General features: G+C 37.9%; 1 protein-coding gene across 24 annotated transcripts in view; it reads right to left on the bottom strand.

The window, feature by feature from the left end:
• The window catches only part of NRXN1 (neurexin 1), a gene marked incomplete at both ends in the record, with an annotated part of 708,589 nt that overhangs the window by 275,934 nt on the left and 410,104 nt on the right, over positions 1 to 22,551 (bottom strand). For 3 of the 24 annotated variants that reach the window (XM_084284077.1, XM_084284078.1, XM_084284079.1), the window contains one exon: positions 44 to 284. The exons of the other annotated variants lie outside the window; for them this stretch is intronic. In XM_084284077.1, coding sequence (XP_084140203.1) covers positions 44 to 284 — 241 coding nt within the window. Of the gene's footprint in view, positions 1 to 43; positions 285 to 22,551 lie in introns of those variants that run through there. 24 annotated transcript variants of the gene reach the window in all.

Below are 22,551 nucleotides of genomic sequence, written 5' to 3'. Positions count from 1 at the left end.
GCAGCCCACCGTGCAGGGAAAACCGAGCGGCGCCCGAACCCACCGTGTCCGCCTCGCAAGGAAGCCGGTGACCTGTAGATAGCGATAGGCACTGAATGATGTTTGCTGCTGCCATGGAAATGGTGAATGTGGTGAGCGCCCAAACTGGAGGCGCCCCATGCCACCCCAAGGAGGCCGCTGAGAGTGAGCGGGACTATCCAGAGTAGGGCCAAGCGGCCCCCGGCGCTGCCGCTGCTGCCGCCGGCGGGGCCCGGCTCGGGGCTGCCCCTGAGGAGCCCCCCCATCCTCCGGTGCACGGCGTCCTCGGGAGGAGCAGCAGCCACAGGGAAGGAAGGCAAAGTTTGGGCAGAGGCGCGCTCGCAGCCTCGCGCACGGTGCCGGCGGCAGCTCACCGCACCAGGCGAGCCATGGCTTCCCTTTGGGCTAGCTTATGAGGATCCTTTTCTCCAGGTCTTCTTCTGGCCAAAACAATCCGAGACATAGTCAGAGGCGGAGAATCCAGGCGATTCCGAGCCTTCGCAAAGAGGTGGAAGAGAGGAAAAGCCCCGTGCTCAAACAATCGCTAGTTTCAGCTTTCCCGGGGCTGGTGCTCATTAACAATACTCCACAGTTGCAAATGCTACGAGAGTGCCAAGCATTCCCCCATCCTCAGTAATCCACAGCGTAGCCAATCATGCCACATCGCTGGCTAAGGAAGAAGCAGGGGATGCCACTCCATCAACCAGAGATGGGAAAGCAGAGAAAAATCAAACTGCTGCTCTTCCCTCCATTCATCTCCAAACTGGTGAGCCCTCTCGGAGCAATCTCTCCCGGCGCGCACACACACTCGCACTCGCACTCACACACGCTCGCACACGCCGCCAGACAATAACGGGGCTGCTCCGGCAATCTCAATGGTCTGCCTATTGACAGTAATACCCGAGGATGTTTTCAGAGAGAATAGTGCACCCTTATGAAAGAAGCTGGGAAAAAAAAAATAACCATGCTTGCGAAGAGCAGGGCTATGCAAATCTGCAGTCTCCAAACAGCAAATCACCGAAGCTCGGATGCAATGCAGAGGACGAGCCTATGTTAAAGAGGGAGGCTGAGTTCAGCTCCCACACAATTGCACTGCCTCCCTGCCTTTCGGGAGCCGCACAGTGCCAGAACATGGCTCGGGCGGTGCGGCGGACACACGCACGCCCCTCTCCCCAGCCCGCCACCCAGCCGCGCCGCGGAATTAGCAGCACGGCGGGCGCCTTTCCCCTCGTTGGGTAGTTCAGATGTGCCAGTGTCTCGAAAAGCCACTTTCGCCTTAAAAAAAAAAAAGAACGATTTCGGGTCTGTTAATTGGCCTAAACTTCGCCCATCAGACGTTTCCCCTGTCGATTCGAGCATCGGCTTTGATTATCCGGTAATTACACACATGGCGCCTAACAAAGAGTTACGCTTTTTTTTTTTTTTTTTTTTTTATCTTTCCTTCCCTGGCTTACTTACGCGTCTGCCACCCCACCGCAGACGCGGCCACCAACCGGGCTGAAAACGTTTCTGGGCCGCCCCCCCCCGGCTGCAGGGCGGCACCAGCAGCATCGCCCCTGAGCTGCGGGGCCCCGCAGCCGCAGCCTCGCACCGCACCCTCCTGCCCCGAAACCAGGGGGAAGGGGCGTCTCGGCCCCCGCAGCCTAGGGGGTAAGACTACACGGTGCAAAGCCAAGCCCCGCATCGAAGGAGAAGGCATTGCTCTCCTCCCCGGGTCGTGTGTCCCGCGCCCCCCGAGCCGGCGGGAGAGAGGCGCAGCCCCTGCAGTACCGCACCTGGGCACAGCACGGGGTGAGAGCCCCACGCTGCCGGCTCTCCTCTCCCCGCCCTCCGCCGGTTCCAGCCTCCCGTAGATCTTGTGCCATGCCTTCAGCAGCATGAGATCATGGGCGCGGGGTGCGGATGCGTGAAAGGGAGAGGGCGAGCGGTGGGTGTGCAAAAGCCTTTTTATACATTTCGCGTTCGTTTAGAACAAAACCTGCTGCAGTTTGCCGGGGGACTTTCTAATTCACACGGGGATGATCGGAAGTCACAATCCTTACTCAACTGCGTAGGCTTAGGGAAGAACGAGAAAGGAATTTCGCCCCGGCTCTGCTCGGCCCAGGATGTATTGCATCCCCGGAGAGGAGCGAGGAGACGCCCTAAACCATACGTTCTCCACACCACTGCAAAAGCAGCCCCAAAACCCGGTACTGGAGGCTAAGAAACGGCCCCTCCTGCCCTGCCCGCCCCCAGGGCTTTGCACTTTTACAGCCAAGTTTTGCAAAGATGCTAAGATGAATTGCAAAAGATCTTAACGCAAGATGAAAGCACTCAAGCACGGAGGGGAAACCGCACGAGTGAGCGGCGGGGCTGGAGCGGGGCCTTTCCCCGACAGGTCACTGCTAACACAGCGCCAGCCTCCAGGAAAGGGTCCGGTGGGACATGGGCTATCCCCATCCCGGCACCGGACTGCAAAATAAAAGGGCAACTGGTAAGAAACTCGGTGACTTTTCCTACCTGTCTTAAGAAGCAAAACAAATAACTCCAAATTTCTGAACTTTCGGTTTGCAGCTGCCGTGTGCTGTCATCTCATAATAAATAAATAAATAAACCAACCAAATAATAAAAAAATAAAAGTTTGTGGTTAAAAAAAGAAGTCAACAACAACAACAAACACAAATTCCCTACATCTCAGAGTTAAGGTAAGAAGAAAAAAGAGAAATTTTGAAGAAACATCAGCCCGGACTTGCCAGGTGTTCTAAAATTAAAGCCTCTGATGTCTATTTCTTGTTCATGCGAGTAATATATGCTAGCAATCTTATCCATAAATACTGCTACTTTTTCTATCAATGTCTCAAAAAAAATGAACTGAAAAACTTCATTCAATCACTGAAACCATTTTTTTCAGTAAACTGTTCACATGCTGTTGCAGATTTAGAAACAGAGTAGTTACTTGATTGTACTTAATGACAGTAAAAATCCTCCAGATGAGTAATTTAAAACTGGTATCAGTTCTCTGAAATAGGAAGCTGGTATTGCCAAACATGTAATGATACAGTTGGCACAATTACTTCCAGTTGGCAAGTCCTCTCTAGACCATCTTCTGCTTGGCTCTTTTAAGGTCTCCATCAAGAGCTCTATTATGCTACCACTTGGTGGGAGTCTCCCTGGTGACATCCAGGAAAGTATGGCTGGACCTCAGTTGCAGGGATCCTGTTAGTTATAACTTTGCAACAAAATCTTTCCACAAATCTCTCCCAGCCTGAGTATAGTTTTTTCAACTAAAATATACTTTGGTGTGGATACTGTAGATGGTGTGGATACTGAGTATAGTTCGTTCAACTAAAATATACTTTGGTGTGGATACTGTGGATACTGTAGGACTTTGTGTTCTCTCCATGTTGTTGCATATGTTTGTAGCCTGAGTGCCTTAATCTAAATTCTTACTTCATCTGCCATGTTCTTTGTCACAGGGGCCTATCTAGAGTACTTAAATACCAAGCACAGATGAATAAAATGTTTAGGTACTTCAAAAGTACTTATTTTTTATTTTAATATTTAATTAAAGAGAAAAAAGGTGTTTAAGTGCTCACATTATTAAATATGTACTATTTATACAGTGCATACACATAACAGCTACTAAAGTTTCCAGTTCAAATCTGTGTTTGGAGACTACTTGGAGAAGGCTTTTTTCATCAAATAGAATATAATGGGTCATTTTTAGATGTTACATTATGATGTTAAACACTATGTAGGGACTGCTAAATCGATGGATTATTTTGCTGCTGCATATTCAAACTAAGAGTTGAGGACACAAAGGCCAATCTCCATAAAGCTACTTAGGCATTTTCCTTAAGTACTTTCTACAAATGTGAACAGGGAGACACATGACTAAATAGGCATCCTTTGCTAGATCTGGCAATGTGCTCAGCACCTTGTAAGTATTAATTTTAATGTACGCTATAATTTTAATGACATTTGACATTTTCATGGCTCTGCACTCTGAACCACAGAAGGAAATGAGGGGACTATGCAAGTTTAAGGGAAGAAAAAGGTTATCTAATGCAGTGCATGGGTGAGAAATGGGGAGAAGTAGTTTGTGGAAAATATCACGAGATTGAAAATGGAAAGGATAACAGAAACAGAAAAAGGAAGGTGTAGAAGTAAGCATACGTGAAAGTAAATGAGAGGTAGATGAGAGCAGAAAGGCAAAAGAAGGAAAAACAAGGAAATAAAATTACTTCTTGTTCTTTTTTTTTTTTTGTGATAACAAGCACTTCTTTCTAATTTGAAGCAAATCTTGGTAGTTAGATACTTCTAGTCTTTTCATGTTTTATTTAAAAGTCTTAATTGATAGTCTTAGCACTCAGAGTTAAGCTTTTTAATGAAAAGTAAAAGTTTAAAGCATCTGCAAGTAAACATTATGAAAGCCAATGGTAAGAACTGTTTCTCATTTATTTTTTATTTTATTTTTATTTATTTTTTTTTTACCTCCTGCTGACATAAGAGTGAATATGAATCTTTCCTGGCTGAGGACTAGCTGAAATTGAAATAATCTGGTTGTAATCCCCAGGGGCACAAAGTCATGCACACCAACACAATCAACACTGTGCTATCAATTTATGAAGGCCTCTCTCAAAGAAAGAAGAGGATGTACAGAAAAGCAATAAACACAGAATTTGTGTAAACAAATAAATATCCTATTAGAGACATAGCAAATAAACTGTGAAAATAATCTACAGGATTCACAAGGTAGTTTTCAGTATTCTGAAAATATGCCCAACACTTGGCTCACTGAAGCTAACTTTATGATTTTGTTGTTGGTGGTTTTGTTGTGTGTGTTCATTTTTAACCCTATTTAATACTTATCCTGTGCAGGTCCCATAGATAGTACATGAGACTTTTAATTGAGTTATCTCCACCAAGTGCTCTATGAATACCAACAGTTTCCTAGGTGTATAAGTAAGACTCTCCTTAACTGTAAAAACACATATTTTCCTTGCTTTTTCTACTGAGCTACATCATTATATAAATAAATGCCATATATAAATGCCAAATGTTCCTAAAGAATACTTATACAAATAAAAAGATTGATTCCAAGAGTATAATTTACATTATTTCATTGAATAAAATCAGGTACTTCTTGCCAGTACAACTTTATCTGCCTACACCCTGATTCTTGTCAATATAGCTATATCAGTGAAGATAACCATCTTGGTGACACAGGCAAAGCTTCCGGGCAGATCATGCCTTAGGCTAGCAGTTGTTGTCAGTTAAATTCAGGGCTCCTTAGGTTAAGTGCCTTCTTATGCAACCAGAATTCTCTGCCCATCTCTGTTTGCCAGAGATGAAACGCTACACTTTGTGTTGCAACAGCCACACTAAAACTCCTGAAGCTCAAATACTGTGCAGCAAACTCAGGTAGAAAAAAGCTCTACAAATATGTGTCTGTATTACAGAGAATGCTGTTCAATGAACAGTTTAGCACATTTGCTATGTTTTTCTATTGTAGCTTTTCTCCACTGTTGTGTATGGAATCTCATTTCATTTGAAAACCTGTGGAAATCTTTTGATTGCAATTAAGCAGGACAGAACTTATGTTTATCTGACAGACAATGGCTTAGAGAAGAAAATGTTCAAGCTGTTAGGTTTAACCTATAAGTACTTACTGCTATAAACTCTGATGACTTTCAGGACCCACCCTCCCCCTTCCAAGAGTACATGTCCGATTTTTCCATTGAATGTGTTATTTTTTTTCTCATTTAAACAGAATAGTGTCTCTTCCAAAAACTAATGAGCTGCAAGATTAGGCCTGTTTAGGGAATTTATACCTGTGATCAGGGAATAAGAACCATAGCCAGTTTGTGTCCTAACCCTCCATAATTTAGAGAGAGGACAGAAACCCTTTACTTTAGAAAGGAAGCCAATACAGCATATCACACAAATTTCTAAGAGTCTTGGAAGATAACAAATATGATTCTAGGAGAGATGCAATGAGTATTTTTGTAGTCATAAAATACGAAGAAATTTCAGTATTCGGTGATTATTTTTCTATTTTTTTTTCTTTTGTATAGATTAATTATATCATATGAAAAAAGGAGTTTACAGTGGCTCCTTTCTCTGTAGTACAGGTATACTCTACGTATGTATTGCAGAAAATAAATAAATCAACAGCTAACTAGTCTTTCTGTCCATCCAAATAAGCTTAAATCTTCACCTGAAATGTTTCTTGACCCCACATGTGTAAAGACAACAGTAATCTCTTTCTTTCTATTCCTTGCTATTAAAAGCAAGGTATTTTTATTTTATTTTTTTTCCATTTTTACTGAAACTATGCATACAAGCCAGATCCCTTCAATTTAGAATAGAAGGGACTGGTTGGAGAACATTTTCCAGCAAGGAACTTTGGCTCTAAAAGCAAACTCACTCTTGGTCTGAAATAGCCCTAGTTGGTCTATCAGTCTTCAGAGTACTTTGCCTAGTCCAGCCACTGGTGGCTAGCATTAGCCCTGGTTTGACCTGACTTGAGGACGATGGCTCATACTAAACTGGGAGATGTCTTTTGCTGGCTGCCAGTGCTACTATTTTCCCTTCCCTTCCCTCTTTAAATTTGTCTGAAGGGTGCTAACACCTTGGCTAGGTCCACCTTTTCATTTCAATATAAAGCCCCAGAAATTAAGGCCAAATCCACACGTACATGCATGGAGGTATTTAAGAGATTTGTTGTCCTGTATAAAACAGGGCAGGATGTACTCATGTTCTCTCTGGACTACCACATGAGCAGTTAGTTCTATGGGCAATTAGATGGCTGCCAAACCTGCATAAGTCTCTTTGATTTTCACCAGTGCTGCCATAGGAATTGGCACTACATCACTGCAGGAGAATGAGATCCCTGACTACAGCTTAAATGCTTCTAATTTCAACTCTTCAGCAAATGCTTCAGCTAGGGACAAAATACAAACAAACAATAGACACTAAAATAGGTTGAAAATTAGTCATCTTGAAGTTTGATGGGATCAGTGACAGATACCAATAACAGAATGCAGAGTTGCATTCTTCTGTGTTCAGTACAAGCATACAAAGTGTAAGCAAAACCTAGTTGTTTAAAAAGATCAACAGAAATAGGAAAAGTCTGTGTATTGGCTTGTTCTGTAGCTCCTGTTATTATCATACATCTATAATATTAAATGCCATGTCGTGACAAAGCTAAAACTTAACTGAAAGTGCAATGGCTTTAAGATGGGAAATTGGGTTTAAAGAGCTTGCAAGGCAGAGCTGATGGCCTTTTCTGAGGTGGGAAGCCCACAGGTAATGGGAGGAACTCTAAATGATGCTCATCAAGTGCCTAAAGTTAAGAATAGTCAGGAGATGTGGACCTATTACAGCAAGTCCGGAGCCAGGCTTGCTGACCAAAGGGCTAGAACACTCATTCAGTGAAGAGAAGCTGAGAGAGTTGGGGTTATTCAGCCTGGAGAAGAAATGGAAGGCTCTGGGGAAAACCTTACAGCAGCCTTCCAATACTTAAAGGGGTCCTGAAGGAAAGATGAGAAGGGACTCTTTATCAGGACATGTAGTGATAGAACAAGGGGTAATGGCTTTAAAATAAATAAGGCAGATATAGATTGGATATTATGAAAAAAATCCTTACTATTAGGGTGATTGGATACTGGAACAGGTTGCCCAGAGAAGTTGTGGATGCTCCTTCTTTGCAAGTGTTCAAGGCCAAGTTGGATGTGACCTTGAGCTACCTGATCTAGTGGGTGGTGTCCCTGCCCATGGTGTGGGGCTTTGGAACTAGATGATCTTTAAGTTCTGTTGCAACTCAAGCTGTTCTACAATTCTATTAATACATTGTTAAGCAGATTTTCCTGACATGATTTCTAAGGTGTCCCCCGTCACGGTTCATGATCATTTCCCCCCGTTGTTTCAAGCCTTGGAGAAGAAGAGGCCATACAGTGGAGTTCCACCTCCTGCTTTCCCGCAATGCATTAGCCCTGTAACAGTTTTGTCAAAGAATGGGGCAGCAAGCAAGGCAGCTTGCTGCCATTCTGTCTGCTCCTGAACACGTTGTTTCTGACCCCTGACAGCAGTAGTACTACAGGTTAGATGTAGAAATGACCAAATTTAAAATCAGAGTTGTTAGAGGACAGCATTAACTTCTGGCATTCATACCTTCAAGATGCCCAAATACTTATTTAGCTTTTTTAAAAAAAAGCATTTAAAAAAAAAAGTGTAACCACTGTGCAGAAACCATGTTCAGAAAACATATCTGTAGTGCCAAACAAATGTCTATAGCTGAGTTATGAGCCTCTGAACACACAGGTTTCAAATGGAAATGCTGACATAATCTTAAATGTAGTGGCACAAATACTGTCACTACAATAATCCTTGTAATCTAATATATTAGCCCTGGGGGGATGGAAAATTCAATTGCTGGTCTTAGACAGCCTTTGTGAGGCTCAATTCAAATTGCATAATTATTCTACATCCTTCAAGTTCTTCAAAATACATTCCAAAAGCAGTATTGTACATTCCAAAATATTTATTCTTCAGAGATTGATTTGACTTTTTTTTTTTGTACTTTAAAGTGAGATATATGACCTCAGAGGCATGTGAAAAATCATTAATCAAGTTTATAATGTGTAACACTCTTTTGTGTGTGAAAGACTTACTTTTTTCCAGAATTCCTCAGTTATGTTGCCAAGATGATTCCCTTAGAGAGCCATGTGTTTATCTTGACAGGTGTCAGTGAGATCTGTGGAGTCTCAGTGGAATTGTTACTGGTTGCTTTGAGGTACAGTAGAAAACATTAAGGCTGCAAACTAATGAACTTGCCTTATTACATTCTAAATAAAATAAACCACAGACTAACCTGGATTAATCTACTAATGCCTTTCTAATGAAGCTTTTATTGGGCATATGGTGTGGTCTTGCTATTTTCCTCATATAGCTAGCACAAGCAAAACCTCAGAATAAAACCTAGATGTTTCTTTTCTGTTACACACCAGTATCAAAAACTCACTATGATAATTATTTTCAGATTGCTATTTTGCTAGCATAACCTTTGATTAACTTACAAGACTAATTGGTTAAAAAAAATAAAAAGCAATCAGAACGTTAAAAGGAAACAGGAGTCACCGCTGGTAGGAGAAGAGAAAAATATAACTTCTGCTGTTGCTAGGGGAAAAATATAAACCACAACTGCTGACTTTTAATTACTTTAGAAAGCACTCTGTGACCTGTCCTGACAATCCCACAGAATCACTAACTAAATATTGTAACTTCTGAAGTTAAATAATCATTGTGTAATTACAGCTTGCTAGCATTTTCCAGCCCTTAGCTGTAACTTACTATAATTTTGTAATGCATATTAAAAACAATTAAAACAATAGGTGCTTTTCAAAAAAAAAAAAAAAAAGAGTTCTAAGCAAGGTGGAACAAGATAGCATCTTTTCCAGCCAGCTATGCATTTTGCTTTTAATTGTTACTTGCTTTATCTCTGTCTATGAAAAGATCAGAACAGAAGAAAAGACACTCTTTAGTAACATTCTTCTGGGAAAACACTGCTGAATTTAGGTATAAGCTTATACCAGCAATTCAAAGAATAGAAACATCACATATGACTTCAGCTTTGATATACTATTTCAAATACTGAATTTCATTTTTCTCAGTTTCCCACATAAATTTTTGCTTTGCTTCTGTACTTGCAAGATGTCCATTAAAAAAAAAAAAAAAAAAAAAAAAAAAGCCAAGCTTCCCTCTTCCCTTATTTACTTCAACAACAAATTAGCAGCCAAGTTTTCATAGAGGATAAGAAAATAGATACAGTGAAAACCGAGTGAGAACACAGTTTTTCTTTCCTTTAACACCAGCAGCCAGAAACAGTATGAAAGCAATGGATCATGAAGAAAAGCAATTTCCTACTTCAGGGATTAAGCAATACCCTCTTTTGTAATGTTAAATGAAAGTTCTAGTTATTTTTTCAAGTAATACTGTTGTGTTTTTTTTTACCCCCAGTTTAAATAAATAGTCACTAGAGAAGCTCCAACAGTCCCAAACACATCACTTTCTTGCCAATCAATAACACAGATAAAACCCTTTATGTTGCACTTCTTTGAGCAAGCCTATTGATAGAGCAAGAAAAATTAAGCTACTACACAAGCTAAAGATAATTAATGTAACGAGAGAGAATATCTGGTGATACACATGTTCTGTTCTTTTCCTAAGGACAATTATAGGTGATTATAATACAGAAAATATACAGAATTTTGTTGAAGCATTCAAATAAAGACAGCTACTCACATTTTACTCGCATGGTATGTTTCTTATCCTATGACACTGTAAAATTAGCTAGTTCTGTGGCTAGCTTATCAGGTGATGTACTACACCCTTGTCTGAATCATTATCCTACACTTCCCTTTGATAATATGGATAAGATGGAAGTCCTACATCTGCCTCTGCCACAGCTTTTCAGTGCAACCTCAGGCAAATCAGTACAAACCATTAGTCACTTAATAGCTAATTGACGAACCAAGTCAATGTTATCAGTCATAAGGATAAAGATTATTTGCATGAGTAGGGCTTGGCAGAATTATACGCTTAATACCAAAGCTGAAAGGTTTCAACTGCTTTCATCTTCAAGCGCTATTAAACAGTGCATTGCAGGATTAAGCCTTCTGCATGTATGAGTTTGGAACTGTAAAGCTCTAATGAATGTTCAGTGTGGGATTACAGCCAATACTGTGTTTAAAGCACTTAGAGATTGCTTCATAATAAATGCCAGTGTTTGGAATAATTATGGATGCGTGGGCCTTTCTCAGTTTTTATACATAGATAAATGGGAATCCTGTAAATATCTGATCAACTTTGCTTAAAAGGACAACTTGCATGGGAAAGGATTATCACTGTAAAGCAGGTTTGTAGGACCAAACTTGTTCCTGTTAACATATATGCAAATAATAGCAGCACCTACGAAGAGATCTGAAACAAGAAATCATTTAACTTGTACCTGTTATTCTGTTTGTTTTCGTTTTTTGTTAAATTACATTAAACATTTTCTTAGCTAAGGCAAGGCACCTACTAAATAATTAAAATGAAGAGTCACAACAAACTTATCTTTCAAAAACAGGTCGTAACAGGAAAGAAAATGCTAGACTTCTCAGCTGCAATTTTATGATTCTATCAAAACTTGTCTAATTTCACCTATATTTTTCAGTAAATAATAAACGGTGCAATCAGAGAAAAAATACATGATGCGTACATATTTTTAAGACTGCTACCTTTTTAAGCCTTTAACATCTTTGTATCTATTTTTGTTTCTAAGAAGCAAAATGAGACAAATGGGGCCTTTACAAAGAATAAAAAGGAGTGAAACACGTTATCGGAATTTTTGCACATGTTAAAGCTGTCATAAATTTCAATATAAAATACGGGTGCATTGCTGGCCATCTTTGGTTACACAGTTCAGCTTTACTGCCCAGAAAAGCTTAGGGGCATAATACATACTGGTTTTTCATTAGGAAGTTTTCAAAAACCACCACATTGAACCATTAGCCTATAATAGCTCTTTCAGATTTAACAGGATGTCAGTTCCTGGAGCTGTTTTTCCTTTGATGCACACAAAGTACTACCAGTAATTTTAATCAGAATTATGCCATGCACTGGTGGAAGACAATCACATAATATGAATCATGTTTTTTTCGTTTGTTTGTTTGTTTGTTTGTTTTTTCCCCCCCATATCCCTGCCTCTTGCAGAATTTTTATTTTTATTTTATTTTTTTTTTAGTGGAGTTCACGCTGCATATACTACTGATTTGTGTCTGCTTTGTTTAAAAAAAGCTTAGTAATATAGTCCTTCTCATCCAGATATATCAAAGTGCTTTGCAAAGCAATGAAACCAGTGGAGCCAAGAAAAAAACTTGTAGTGAAACTCTTTTTCAACTAGTAATATGAAAAGGTTTAAACTATTTGTACTGAAAAATAAAGGAAACACATTATAAAAATTAAAGCACATTTTAAAGAGATTTTATTTTGAAAATAATGTTCCCTTTCAACATTTTTGAGGTTTTGGTTTAAAAAAATTTAGATGCCTTTTCTTCATCACTTTTTTTTTTTTGTCTGTGATTGAAAAAATATTCTCCTAATTATTTTCTCTAAACTCAAAACTAGTTAATTCCTATAGCTCAAATCAGTTCACTTTACTCAATAAAACTCCTATTCTGAGTAATGCTCTGAAAACCTCATTTTCACTCAATTCCTACTCAAGGAGCACAAAAGTACTGAAGAAAGTTTAAACATTTAGATATAAGCTCACAGTGCTTGCTATTAAGCATCTCAGTTTCCATTTACCATATTTAAACTTAAAATTCTTGTGATAAAGCTCAGTGTGAAATGGGGCCACACCATCCATATCAGTTCAGGCGGTAAGACAAATGCTCAGTATCAAGCACCTAAAGGGAATACACTGTTCATTGGGTACATAACGGGGCCTGTGCTCCACATTTTCTTGCATATAAGGGTGACGTAACTTGCCTGGGATTCTACAACCTAACACAAAGGTTGACAGCAGTATCCCTGCTCCTTACCTTCCTATTGAAAGATTTGCGCTTGTATTATTTGAGACAATGAGCAACCCTCATTTGGCTAAAAGTGAACTTTGACACTAGAAGTACAATCACAGAAGAGGTTTTGAATTGCAATATACATGACAGTACTGCTCATGGCACTGTATGCTTTCAAGCTCTGATATATATGCTGTGGAAGAAGCCACAAAGTGAGAGTCAAAAGGCAGTTTGTTCAATGGTTTCAGCCAACACCCCATTGACCAGAATGGAATTAAGAGAATTAATGGAATTAATAGAATTAATGTCCAGGATAAGGACCTGGATAGTACCTTAGTGCTAAAATGTTCCAGCAAAATCAATGCTAATTATAAATTATTAGAAACTTCATTATTATTATTCTTACCTACTTCAGACTAAAGATCAATTTATCATTAATGCAAAAAGAGATTTAGAGCAATATTTATGCCCTCAAAAATAATATCCATTAGGTATGTACTACACCCCCAAGTGCATTTGCTTCTTGTGGAGCTCTTCCAGAAAACTGGACCTATATACAGTATAATATGATTATATTTAGCTTGTAAGGAGATATTGAACAGGTGGAAACAGATTACAACCTTAGAAACATCTAAAACAACTTCTCCACTCAAGGTGGGTTTCAACTGTACATTACAACTGTATGAAAAAGTTTTTTGGTATGTAAAAAATGGTAGTTTGTTTTTTTTTTGTTCATTTGTGTGTGTGTATGTGTGTAATTTGCAAGCAATAGAATCATAGAATATCTTGAGTTGAAAGGAATCCACAAGGACCATCCAGTCCAACTCCTGGCACCACACAGGCCTACCCAGAAATTCAGACTATATAACTAAGAGCACAATCCAAACATTTCTTAAACTCTGACAGGCTTGGTGCCATGACTACATCCCTAGTGTGCAACCCCCCTCTCAGTGAAGAACCTCTTCCTGATGCTTGACACCATTCCCTCTGGTCCTATCACTGGTCACCAGAAAGAAGAGATCGGCACCTGCCCCTCCACTCCCTCTTCTAAGACCGCAATGAGGTCACCCCTCAGCCTCCTCTTTTCCAGGCTGAACAAACCAAGTGACCTCAGCGGCTCCTCATACATCTTCCCCTCTAGGCCATTCACTGACTTTGTAGCCCTTCTAGGCCCTTCACCATCTCTGTAGCCCTAAACAGTAAAGCTCAATACGGTAGCCCACTATGATAAAGGCTTCCTTATACTTCAGAAGATCAGAAATAAGCAGAGTCACAAAATCGTTTTTTCAGAAGGAAAATTTTAGTTACACTTTTGAGGAAGTTTGCTTCTTCCTTTCTGTACTGCTATGGTTTGTGAAAAAGCTGAATGTAAAAATGACTAACAGCAGGGAATTCTGTGCTGCTATTCAGTACAGACCCACATGGTAAACAATACCTAGGTTTTTTGCTACTTTATTTAGAATCTCTAATTTAATCTTTTCATAGGGAAAGGAAAAACTGCTGTACCACAAAGGTTTTTGGTCACAGCACTGAGAACAGCAGATATTACAGCAATCTTTAGCTGTTAGCAATGTTAGCAATGTTAACTATGTAAGCCTCATTAGGAATTTTTTTGACCTAGGTGACTAAAAGCATAAGGATTGAGAAAAATGAGAACATTAACACAAACCTGGACGTTAACCTGCAATGCATGGTTTCTGTCTTGATAAAAGTACCAAACTTCCAGTGGCTGGTAAATAGGATGAGAAAAGTGCTCTTAAATCAGTAAATGTTGATCATTACTGTCTGGTTGTGGTGAACAGCAGATGTATTCTTCTTCAAGAATGAAGAATCTTCTTCAAAATGAAGATTTTTTTCCATGTATTTTCAGTCAAAAAATCTTCAATAAATATTGATTGTGTTTATCTAATAGTTATGTGGGAGGGTAAAATAATCAGTGCTTGTTTTTAGTTGTCTGGTTTTACTGAGAGCCTTCAAGCTTGAACGTGGCTCAGGGTGACACTTGGAGCTGGCATCTGCTCACAGTGTATCAGAATGTGCAAACACAAGCATAGCCTGCAAAAATATGAAATAATTCTTCCCCTCAGCTCAACATTAATAAAACCTCAGCAGGAGTACCAGGTACAATTTTGTATACCACACTCCAGGAAGACATAAGCCAATTGAGAGAACAGTGAGGAGAGCAACATGACCAGAGTCTAGAGAACATGAGCTGTGCTGAAGTTTGAAAGAATTGGGCTAGAGAGGAGACAGCTTAGAGGGAACATGATAATAACCTTCTAATACATAAAAGGCAATTTCAAAAGAATAAGGAAATAACCTGTTCTCAATAACAATGATGGATAGGGCAAAAATAAATGTACTATACTGAAGCAATTAAGATTCAGGATAGATATTATGAAAACCTCAACGGTAAGGATAGGGAAGCAGTATAAAAGATTGCCTAGAAGATGGTAGAATCTCCAGTGTTAGAATTATTTCAGAACAGCTTAGATACAAGCCTTTCTAGAACTACTTAAATATAATTGATACTCTTTTGGGACTGGGATGACATCCTGCAGTCTCTTTTATTTTTATATTTCTATGAATAGGACTGTCGTATGCAATCATTTACACTGTAAATTGTTAAACTGGAGAAATGAAAAAAATCTCCTCTAGGCCTCACTTTCCCCCTCCACAGAGCTGATGAAGAAATAAATAAGAGTATACTTCTTATCAATACCCACGTTTTCCCCATATATGATGTTACTAGAAATGACAGATCTATTTGGCAGTTTGAAGAATTTCTTAGAAAACAAAAATGAGAAGGAGCAACCTTATCTGGACCTGTAGTAAATAAATGAATAAGAAAAAATATTTCTTCACCTTGATTTCATATTCTAGATCATGAAATAAAACCACTTCAAATGAATTAAAGAAAGGAGAAAATGAATCAAGCACAAAGATTTTAGATGAGTAGAAAAGAAAGGAACCAGCATCATCAACTTGTGTTTTTAGAAGAATATCCTGTGATATGTGATCATGTAGCTGACATACACATACACACACATATATACATTTATGTGTGTGTGTATGTATATATATACACATATGTATGCATGCCACTTCTTCACACTAACAAATTGTCATAACTAGACCTTACTTCTTAAGGCTGGACCATATAATTTGCTATGACAGGCAGCAATGCTGCATGCTAAGCTCATGTTTGATAAATATCATACAAGAGACTGAACGCTCATGCTCTTGGACTTAGTGGACTCAATAGTATTTGTTGAATAGCTGTTTTCATGGTTTTTAAACTTCAATCATATTATTTAGGAAAACTTCCAGTTTCAAACCTTTTTAGCCCTCTACTGAACTACAATATTTTGTTGAACGATATTTTCAACTACTTACTCTAGATGTTTTGTTTTATCTCTAGCTTACTCCTGAACGGTTCAGATGGTAGGGTACCTTGATGTTTTAACTTATATGCTTGTGTGTATTAAATGAATACACTTGTATGTATTAAATGAAAAAGCACCCAGTGAACTGATCAAAAGTGAAATAAAACATAACTGAAAAAAACTTACTTTTAAATTTCAGATTACAGCTTGAGTAAAATTTGTCTACAATAGCTCTCAGGGAGAAAACTGTACTCTTAGCACAGGAGATCTGTTGTTATCGAGGATAGGAAGAAGTAGAAATTCCCTACTTCTTTGAAAAGTTATGTCTCTGTAAATCTCTATCATTTATACCCTAGACAAGTCTACTAACATTCATCATTTCTTCCTTCTGTCCCTGGTCAGTTGCACTGATGTGAAGAGTGAGAGGATATTTCCAGAGCCAGTTACTTGCTGCTTACGTCCCTTCTGTTTAGAGAAGATTTTTGCTAGCAAACAAAATAACTTAGGATTTGTTCCTGATTTTTTAAATTCATTAGAGATAATCATAAGCATCGAATTTCTTTTCAGCTCTCTTGTCACTCTCTTGTCAGTAATTCCCCTTCCACTGTCCTTCAAAAAAATGGTTTCCTTAGATCCATACTGTAACTGAATCCCTACAACTAAAAAAGAAAAACCTGTTGCAGCTGATTTCACTGCTGATGGCTGCATTTCCAATTAAAAAAAAAAATATCTTAAAATACACATCTCAAGCATATAAATCTTTCCAGACACCTTTTGCATTACTGTCCTCCTTCACAGTACTTTTCTAAAGTTTTAAAATACAGTCTTAGGAACAATTAATCTTGGCTCATGGCTCTATTCCAGGTTCTTCACCAACATAATACATCTAAGAAACACAAAGCATATAAATAATACAAGAATTCTAATGAAAATATAATTAATTAAATAAACAATTAGAAAGAACAATTGGATAAAAATAAACTTCATTATTATGTAATCAAAGTCACAACTGCAACCCATCAAATTAAAGAATCAGCATCACTGAAGGAGTGTGAAAAAAGTATACAAAAGTATGCCACCACAAGGTTCTATGAAATACTGAAAATGTTTTGAAGTGATATACAGAAAGTAGAATCAGAGAATGAAAAGAAGCAGAGAAGACAGAAACAGAAATCCAAAATATAATATGAAATAGAAACTAGGAACAACCGTAATTCTATCAATGGACTCAAGTGACTGCAGCATACATGACAGCAAAATGTGGTAACTTACAACTGTTTATTCTCTTAATAGATTTATGAAATAGATGTTTAAATTTAGTGCTAATCTTGAAAAGGAAAGTGAAGCTTTTTCCATCATATTTCAGAAATGCTTCAGGACTGAAATGGAATACATTTCAAATGGAGAGATCAAAGTTATCTTATTCCATCCTAGAACACGCAAAGTAAGAAATTACTTTATTCTAGAAGTGTACTGATCCTGATTTCTTATACATTAGAAGCCTGACTTTTTGCCAAGATGCATGAAAGAGTACACACTTTCATCGATTCACAACTGTCCAATTAGATATAATTTTTGCTTACTGCTCCTGAACAAGGAAGATTTTTATGTCATTATTTCCCCCCTCCCCCGGTTTTCAGTAAGCCAAGCATCACTTGTTTCATGAGAATATCATTATGGGTTGCACTTATTTCCAAATACAGTGGATAGTACTAAAACAACAAAAACGACCAACCAATTGAAAAACCCACAGCAGTACAATTATGTTGCATTGCTTACCCTTGTACAAAGAAAAGTCTTCCCCACCTTCTTGAGAATTCATTTAGCCTGCAGGGTGAATATTGACTACTGGGCAGATCACCATAGCTATAAAACAGAGCATGGGGCTTTGAAACAAGGAGAAAGACTGAGTGAATTGTGTGTGTGTACATGCTCGCTTGCATGCATGTGTGAAGGAGAAAATAAAAAGCTCTGACTTTGGGTTTATATATTATTTGCAACATTTCAGAGGTTCTCAGCAGTCCCAAAGAAAGCTTCTGCTCATAAGCTTTCATGATAAAGGCAATAAATATATAAGTAATCTCATATTAATGAGTAATTTACTAAATGAAAAAAAAATCTAGGAAGACTTTAGCTAAATAATCATGGCTGGATTAAATTTGCTTTACTAAAAGCATGTTTTATTGAAGCTTTCTGAAACATGTATAACATACTTTAGGCAACCAGATCTACCACCACATGATTAACACTATGAAATTGTATTATAGAATCTATTGAAATTGTATTAAAATCTATTAGGAATTTATTTTATTTTGTTTTATTTTTATTTATTTATTTATTTATTTATTTATTTTGACCTTAGAGTGGCCTTCTAACCACTAACCATTTTTAAGGTTTCCTAAGCCTTGATTTCAGGACTGTTTCACATTCATTTGTAGCAGTGTGAATTAGCATAAATTACACAATTATTCTGTGTACAGATATAATTCCATAACCTGTGGAGAATTACGTGTATACTTCTGTAAAATATGGTCCCTAAATTTAATGACTTAATATTTCCCTGAATTTTAAGAGTTTTTAATTATTTCCTGTTAATTTATTCCTATTAATATTGGCCTGTTGACACACAAATCCCAATTAATAATTTTACTTATGCTAAAAGTGAAAATATTATAATCCCCATTTTCAGCTGGATAGTAATACAGTTTGAATTTTATGAGGGTTATAGGAAGTTGCTATTTTCAGAGTATGAGAGAAGAGTATTAAGAAAAGGAGCTCAAGTCACAGCTAGAATAATAATTTTAGGAAAACTAAAATATATATATATATGGAAAAATGCTCAACTGATCAAAGTCAACATACATACAGTAATACAGTGATTTGAATACAGCAGTACCAGTTTACAAATGAGGAACAAGTGGCCATAAGTTAACTAAGTACAAGCATGAACTCCATTTTGGTGTCTATTAAGTATGCCTGTGAATGCAGGAAACAAAGTCTTTGCATCATACTGAAAATAGCCAAACTGTCTTTCTGCACAAATGAAAATGAACATAAAAGTTAAGGAAAATGTTCACCAAAATCTGATTTTGTATAATCCTAATACCATGCAGATAATAGGCCAAAGAGAAAGGTTATTCTGCCTCAGAAGACTGATAGGATGCCATTTGAATTTAAAGGAAGACAATCATGCCACGACAAAACATCTATCTAGTGTAAAACAAAGCAAACTAAACTATAGTTCAAGGCTTGCTTTCACAGGTTGAAAGCAGCATGACCAGGCTACTTCCTTTTACAGAATTATTTGAACAGTCTTTCCAAGTTTCTCTTCTTCTGTTCCTTTTTTTTTTTTCCCTTTAAAGATTTTCTGCTAATTTTCTATATAGATGTGCAAGGATAACTGCAGCAACTTCATTAATGAAAGTTTATTTTGTTTTGTTTTGATTGATTAGCTGGTTTTGGTTGTTTTGGTTTTATTGGTCAGTTTTGAGTTTTGTTTTTATCTGTCATTTGGAGGGTCAAATTCTTCTTTAAGTATAGAAATGTATACAAGGACACTCAGGTTAGGAAGCAGTTCAAAGGGCTTGTGGTTCCACTCAGATATGAGGCATCAACTTCACTGGCAGAAACCAAGGCACAGGCAGGACCAGTTTACCCCCAGGGGACAGGCTCAGGCCAGAACACTGATCTGGAGATGGGAATGCTCCTGTGTTTACTACTGGGATGCAACCTGAATTGCATCCTGCTTTCATTTATACATTGGTGGTGTTTTTGACATTCTAGTTTTTAAAGTTCAATGTCGTAAGTTAAAAGTTTCTTTTTGACTGTTCAAATAACTCTGCAAAAGGAATGGGGTGAAATGCAGCTAGAACAGACAAAAATCCTCCAGGCTTAGCTAAAATAACAGGAAACAATCTACCTTGCATTTGGAAATGAAAAATCAGCCCCAGTTGCTTGACAGATTTGGAAATCATAGCAAACCATTTGGGGATTACAGTCTTAAATTTATGTTTGGATATGAAGCCTCTGTAGCAGGTAAGTGACTTGGGCATAAATACTGTGTTAAGAAACTTTCTAGTAAACACATTTGAAATTGTATTATCATGGCACAATCTGACTATAAAGCATTGAAGAGTATTAAGGAGTTGGAGTCAAAGGATAATGTAGTTGCTATTGCAGATTAACTGTTGTTTTTTTTGTTATGTAAAACTTCTGTTGCTGAATCCCACAGGGTCATTCCATTAGCTAAGTGTTGCCCTCCTCTCCTGCCACATCACATACAAATTATTGGGAACAAAATCTGAAAGATTGCACAAGAAATCAGAATAACCATTCTGATTTTTTTGTCACCTCCACGTGATAGCTCTATGTGTATGTAAGAGACCTGATGTAAGCATGCCAGTCATTCAAGAAGGAAGAGGAAGAAATTGTCTGTGGCACTTCTCAGTTGGGTTCTGCTGAAAGCAATATTGTTGGAGGAGTACCGAGGGGCATTTCCCATCTGATGTCTTCCAGTGGTTTGTGCACCTTTGGATAGATATGATTCAGGTTTGGATCTTCATTTATAGAATCATAGAATCACAAAAGACATCAAATGCTGCAGAGATAGAGTTTACTCTCCTACCCTCTTGAATGGCTGACATGCTTTTATCAGGTTTCTCACACATGCATACAGCTATCACTTGGAAGTGATAAAGAAGAATCACTTAGGTTGGAAAAAAACCTTCAAGATCACCTAGTCCAACTGTCAACCTGGCCTACCAAGTCCCACATTTGGTGCCACATCTGCACACCTCTTCAAAGCCTCCAGGAATGGCAACTCTAGCACCCCCTGCAGCACAGACACTCCGAAACACAAACAAAGTTTTGACCAGTCACTTCAGGGAAATGATACTGAATAGACCACTCTGGAAAACTTGACAGACAATAAATACAAAGGTGAATGCTTAGGCAGCAAAAACATTGGGTCAAGTCTAATCTTTACCTGTGTGAATTAGAGTTTCAATATTGAGCATGGATTGTTTTAGAACAATGAAAGCCATATCATTGCTGTTGAAAGGAAAATATACTGAAGAATATTTTTATCTGTCTACATTGCAAGATGCTAAAATGCAAGTTGCACAAATTTATTCAGTCTGCATCAGAGAGGTGAAAACACAATAGCATCCTTTTATCAGCTAGCCAACCTGTAATAACCTTGAGAGGAATTACTTGAGAATAGGTGGCTACTGCAGCCACCTTTTATGTGTTTTCTCCACAGGCAGATATTTAAGCACTATTAAGTCTTGTTTTTACTATGTAAGTGTTCCACTAATCAAGCCAGGTCTAAGTAAGCTGATTATCTGTGTGAAAGATGGCTATGAAATATCTTTGAGAAGAAGTATCCACATTTGAAACAGTGTTTGCCTCTGCAGCCATATGGAAGTTAGCGTTACTTTCTGTTGCAGCAAATATGCTGAGCTAATAATTGACTTGCTGGCTTTTTTCCAAAGTCAAAATAAATTATTATTGTGGTTTATCTAGAACTATTTTTTCTAGCTAAATGAAAACACTTAGCATTTTATCATTTTAGGCATCATTGTACTTTGAAGGTTTTAAAAACCCTGTCTTAGAAATAATGTTTTTAAAAGCTGTGATTTAAACATATATGCAGTACATGATTTTAGCTGATGTAATTTAAACTCATTTACAACAAACTAAGAAATTGTTTGAGATGGGAGGAGCTCTAACAGTTCTTTACATTTAATGGACTTTCCAGCTTTGGGAGCACCAGGTGTAGATTTTGGACTTTATTTGGCTTACTGAATTTCTTCAGGGTAGGTTGGGCCTTTAATGGTTCAGATTTGCATGTGAACATTTGTTCCTTTATTGTCTCTGATGATATAACCATCCATACTGATTTTGGATATAATTGTAGGTAAGCATGGTGTTTGACCATCTGTTGCAGTGTCTATAAAAAGATTTGTTCCTGTATAATGCATTTAAATACCAATAAATAAAGTTAAAGAACAAAGAACATGTCAGTAAAGGAATTTCTGTGGGTTTAAACCTGTTCATTTTTCTTATACGAACAGACCTACTGTTTTGAAAGTGGTTTCCATATAATATACTGTACATTTCGTGGTTGTTGCACAGTATTTGAAAAATTACAGTATATGTGGCATTGCTCTTCTCCTCTCCACCTCCTTTATATGCAACTTTCTGACATTTCCTCTCTTGGTTTAGATATACCCTGATGATGATGTTGCAACCTATGTACTACAATGCAAAACAATGGTGACCAGAAGTTCAAGATGAATAAAAAAAATGAATAAGGTAGGTTGTAAAACTACAAAACAAACAAATGCACAAAGAAACAAAACCCCTTACTGTTTTTGATTTTACTTCTGTAAATAGAAATAGAACATTATTAAGGGAGTAGAGAGAAAAGATTAAAACTAGAAGATTACTGTATTACCCTGCTGTATAAAAATAGTACTAGACAAGAGATACTGTGGATAAATCCTCCCACAATTAAGCATTAAAACACTACAGGAAGTGGAGCTATCAAGAGTCATATCACTAAGTCTTTAGAAAACATAAGTATTTTTGCCACTGTGTGTCAT

The sequence above is a fragment of the Netta rufina genome, assembly GCF_964035555.1.
Source record: "Netta rufina genome assembly, chromosome: 3".
Classification (NCBI taxonomy): domain Eukaryota; kingdom Metazoa; phylum Chordata; class Aves; order Anseriformes; family Anatidae; genus Netta; species Netta rufina.
The sequence above is the reverse complement of the archived record's forward strand: the minus strand, read 5'-3'. Positions and strand labels throughout refer to the sequence as shown.